The following is a 5,348-nucleotide window of genomic DNA, read 5'->3' on the forward strand; positions in this document are numbered from 1 at the left end:
GATTCTTGTATATTGATACAAAGTGAAATTATATTGACTATTGTATGCATGCATGTTTCTGCCTCTGTTTAAAACATTTTTATGTATTGACATATATTGTATTGAGATATATATATTGTATATCATATTGCAGTGTACATTTCTACCTCTGATTAAGATACCTATATAATGTTTGTGTATTGATATATACTTACCATATTGCAATGTATATTTGTACAGTGTTTATATTTGGAGGTCATTATCCTCGTTTGTTACACAGTTGTTTATTGTCTTAGTCTTTAAGTTAGATAGATATTGAGAATTATATAGATCAATAGTCATCTAAGTTTGTCATTTATAATCAGAATAATCAGGTTCCTTAGATATATAGAGATTATACTCAGTATAGATAGATAATCTTCAACTTCTTCAAAGAGCTGTAAAAAATGGCCTTTAATCTAACTCCTGGCAGTACCAATTTATTCCCAAGAGAATGATGAGCACCAAAGACACTCCACCTGGAGCCTTTCTTTTTGGCAGAACTGGCCTTTGGACAAAGAAATGCCCATACCTCAACCACTGACAGAGATACAGAGCGTGCATCAATGGATAAAACAGGACTGTCATATACAGCCAAGACAGGGTAAGATAGTTTTGAAAAGTTGCTTGCCTTTGAAAATGGTATGTCAGTTATGTTAGGCCTTAGCCAAAGTTGGTTGCTTCAATGCTGCAAACATGACTTTGGGTGATTACCCAGGTAGCTAGTTGTCTCTGTGATTTGTTGCATGTTTTGGAAGTTGTTTTACTGAACTTCCTAATTACCCAGGTAACATTATTTCCCTTCTCAGATCTTTGATATGGTTGAAGACTATATAAATGTAGTTATTTTTCTCTCATGACTTGGCCAAGCTATTTATTATACAAGACCTAAGCTAGTTAGAATAGGATATTTGTACTTATTGTATATAATTTCGTAGTAGGTTTAGAACTCTCTTACTTAAACAAAAGGGGGATGTATTGTGGGAGGTCCTTCTGCTCCTCCAGCCTATAGCCGCTGAGATACCAACCCATTGGGGCATGGTCTCTCTCCCTTTAAAAAAGTGGCTACTTCCCTTCTTGCTCTCTTCGCTTCCTGCTCCATTTCTGGCGACTAGACTCCTTCCTGATTGCGCAGAGGGCTGTTGTCTGGGATGGTTATCTGTAAGTTTTTTCCCCTTTAAATAAATACCACCCTATTAATCATAATTCCAAACTGGTGTGGCATTGTTTGTGACTTACGCCTTCACTCCCCTCCAAATCTTTCTGTAAAATCACAGAGACCTTCCAGTCCTCCATGTAGCCCCTCCGCCACTGGCTTCTGGTCTACCATGCTTCTTGGGGTTTTCCATTCCCAAGAGAGCTGTCACCCTACCCAACTTTTACCCTTTTCTCCTGCGGCAACAGGCAACTCATTCTCACCTTCACGGGGAAAATATCCAAGGAATCTTCTGGTCCTTTCAGATGCATACTGGAAGAGAATCTGCTGGAGCAGGGCCACCTTTTCTCCAGCTCTGCATGCTGCCCCACCTTCTCTCTGTCCACCAGATGTTCTCTGTGTAGGACACTGGCGGTCAGCAATGCAATGAAACCAGCTCGACCAACTTCCAATATGAATATATATTTGAGACAGGGTTGCTTTGTCTAACACATGTTCCCTTTTCCCAAATTGCTCTCTTACATCAAGTTGGGGGGGATAGGGGACGGGGACAACATGGGGGGGGCACGACACATACAGACCCACCTAGCTAGCATAGTCCCAAATCTGATCAGTAATACAGGCTTATATGTGAATTAAAAACATATGAAAAAAGGTACATTGGAAAACGGACCAGGAAATCCCTACCTTAGGTGGTTCTCTAGGTCTATAACTCACTCAGTTAGGTCCCAGTTGCTTCTCCCAAGATTCTGAGAATTTGTGTTTTTCAAAATCTTAATTTTCATTAGAGAAGAGATAAGGTTCTGCAGGTTCCTGATGTCATCTCTCAGGGACATTATCTGTAGCAACTGCTGGGCATTACTCTCTTTGTAACTCTCTAACTCCCTCTTCACTTCTTGCAATGAAGTTTCTTTGATGAAAAGCTTGCTTTGAAGATTTCTCAGCTCATGAGAAGGGGGAAGAAAGTATTACTTAAAATAACTTCTCATCTTCCTTTTAAACATTTGTGATACTACGTTACTGTGACTTTAAGTTACATATTACTAGAGAATAAAATGTAGCCTTTCAAACCTATTTCTTAACAGTATATCTTAAGGTTTAAAAGCCCTTTAAGATAAAATACAATGACACAGTATGTTTGAAAAAACAAATATATAATTGTATATAATATATGATGATATTAAATCTATAATAATAAATATTTTATCAACATTAAAACTGTGTGAGTCTTTATACTCTCGTAACTACTAAATACAGGAATAATGCAGGCGGATCTCTGTGAGTTCGAGACCAGCCTGATCTACAAGAGCTAGTTCCAGGACAGGCTCCAAAAATCACAGAGAAACCCTGTCTCAAAAAACAAAAAACAAAAAACAAAACAAAAAACAAAAACAAAAAAAAAAAACAGGAATAATGGATTTGGGAACTTCCAGAAAGGAGCAATGCTTTAGCCTTAGATGTCTTGCTTTTTGGTGTGTGGCTCACAAGCATGCTCACAGGCCTGTGTTGGTTCCTGATCTTACTTGTGCCGGTAGGGAAAATATGGGGGGGGGGGGATCCAGAAGAAAAGCAAAGTTTAAAAAGGTGCATGTCTTTAATCCCACTACTCAGAAAGCAGAGGCAGGTGGGTCTTTGTGAGTTCAAGTCCACCCTGGTCTACATAGTGAGTTCCAGGACAGCCAGGACTATGTAGAGAAACTCAAAATCTCAAAATAAGTAAGTAAGTAAGTAAGTAAGTAAATAAATAAATAAATAAATACAAAATGGCTAGCTATATTTTAAGACAAATAAAGAAGAGAAACGGCTCGGTAGTCAAAGCACTGATTACATGTCCAGAGGACCCAGGTTCAATTACCAGCCCCCACAAGCTGTCTCACAACCATCTGTAACCCCAATTAGGGAACGGATCCCCTCTCCTGACCTCTGTGAGCACTGGGTATGCATGGGGCACACACATGTATGCATGCAGACAACCACTTATACACATAAAGCAACAAAATAAAATTTGAAAATAGTTTTAAAAGACAGAGAAAGGTCAGAAGAGATCAAAAAGTTATGAAAAGAAAAAAGAAAGATGACTTGCTGGGAGAAAAGCAAGTCCAAGAACAACAGAGGTCTGTGAAGGAGAAAGGAGAGCAGTGGGGTGTGGTGGCTCACACCACCAGGAAGGTCAGAAGTGTCCAAGGCCAGCCCTGTCTACACAGTGAAAGTCTGTCAATAACAACAACAACAACAACCAGTGGGGTGTAGTGGCTCCCACCAGCAGGAAAGTCAGAAGCGTCCAAGGCCAGCCCTGTCTACATACTGAAAGTACTATTGTCAATAATAATAATAATAATAATAATAATAATAATAATAATAATGCAAACAGACAATAAGTAAGGCTACAGTGACAGATCTAAACGTGTGCTCAGGCTCCAGATGAAAATGTTTAATGACACTGACTCATCAGCCTTGTATCATCCGGCTGTATCTAGTTAGGTTTTCCAAACAGCAATTTTGCCCTTGATTTCAACGGGTCAAAGGTCTACATGCTGGGATGAACCCACTTGCCCGTTTTCAGGGCTCTTCCTCTGAGGCGCATCAGCCTGACAGAGCATGGCACAGGCTGCTAACTAGTCCTCCAAGACCTAAGAAGCTCCTCCCACCCGAGCCCAGAACCACAGGCAACCCAGGACAGTCACAGCCCAGACTGATGACTGACACATCTCTCCTCTCTCCCAGGACAGGAAGGGCCATGGCTCTAAGAACTAGCCTCTGTCTCGCACTCCTGTGACCACTGAGATCCACCAGCCATACCCGGTCAGCGCTCCAGCCCACTGCGTGTGAGAAAGGTGTCTCTGTCTTTTGTTTTCTATTTACACCTCAGGGCTCCCAGGGACCCTGACACCTCTGGGTCTGCTTCCTGCTGTATTTGCAGGAGCTGGTAATGTGTGTTTCATAGTTTCTCTTTGTGTTTCAGTAGTTGCTTGACTGACATCCTAAGCTACAGAAGTTCTGAGTGAGTGTGCCCTGCTCAACATGAACCTGCCATGCCAAGCACCAAGGAATCAGGCCCACCGCAGGTTCAGAAAGCAAAGCCTTCCTCTGCCCTCCAAGTAAGAGTGTTTATGAAGACTTGATCATTGTGTTCAAAAACTAGCAACTGCAGCTTTGTCCGTCTGGATATTTACCGCCTGAGAGACTGCTCCACTACAAAAAGCTCCTATGGGGACCAGTTAAGTCCTCCCCCAGTGCCATATCTAATAAACACACCGAGGTTTCAGATTGTTGTGTTAGGTTCGTCTCCATTAGAGCATGCACAGGCACCAGACCCCAGCTGTTCTGTGTGTATGACTGTGGTGTCTGTCCTCCCTCTCCACTCCTAGTCAGGGTCACAGACCCAATTTCATGGGGTTAGAGTTGTCCCAACCAACATCTCTGGGTTTGCTAGTAACTAAAATACATGGCTCATTTAAGTTCTACAGTGAATGCCTGTGCAGTCGGCGAAATTTCACATCTAGGCAGGGCCAGCATTTGTGGAAGCAGCTAGAAGAATGTGCGGTTTGGCCAATCACAGCAGGTGGTGGGGTCTCTTATTGCCAGTGTGAGTGACAGTGAACATGGCCTTGCACCCCTATATAGAACACCAAGTTCATGGGGGTAAAGGAAAAGCAAGCGCCAGACCAAGAGTGATTTCATTACGACTCCAGGAGATTTCCACTGACATCCTAGACAGTACAGCTTCAAAGGGGACGTGCGTAGGAAAGCAGGTGACCTTCAGAGACCCAGATGTATTCCTTGCTGCATTGGGCTGCACTCAGTGACCGCAGTGGGCCGTTGTGCTGATGGTCTTTCTCTGGGACAGTTTTGAGGGGCTGAAGGAGAGCATGAGGGTGGGGAGGCCTAGAGCTGCTTTGTGTTAGAGATGGACAGGACGTAACCCAGAGGCTGGCTGTGTTATTCAGGACGTCACCTGTTTTATTCAGGAAGTCCTCCTTCTTCCACACAGAGTGAAAGCTATTCTGGCAGGAGACACAGGTTTGATTTCCAGCACCCAGTACCACGCCACGGCTCGCAGCTGTCTGTGACCCCAGTTCCAAGGGCCTGACATCCTCTTTTTTAAAAAATATTTATTTATTAATTATGTATACAATATTCTGTCTATGTGTATGCCTGCAGGCCAGAAGAGGGC

The 5,348-nt window shown here is 42.6% G+C and overlaps 1 protein-coding gene across 1 annotated transcript in view; it reads right to left on the reverse strand.

Annotated features, from left to right (window-relative positions):
• LOC101985183 overlaps positions 1-5,348 on the reverse strand; it is a 51,422-nt gene that overhangs the window by 23,724 nt on the left and 22,350 nt on the right. The window contains 2 exon segments of the mRNA XM_013348794.2: positions 1,438-1,570; positions 1,862-2,118. Coding sequence (XP_013204248.1) covers positions 1,438-1,570; positions 1,862-2,118 — 390 coding nt within the window.

Source organism: Microtus ochrogaster, chromosome 1, assembly GCF_000317375.1.
Source record: "Microtus ochrogaster isolate Prairie Vole_2 chromosome 1, MicOch1.0, whole genome shotgun sequence".
Classification (NCBI taxonomy): Eukaryota; Metazoa; Chordata; class Mammalia; order Rodentia; family Cricetidae; genus Microtus; species Microtus ochrogaster.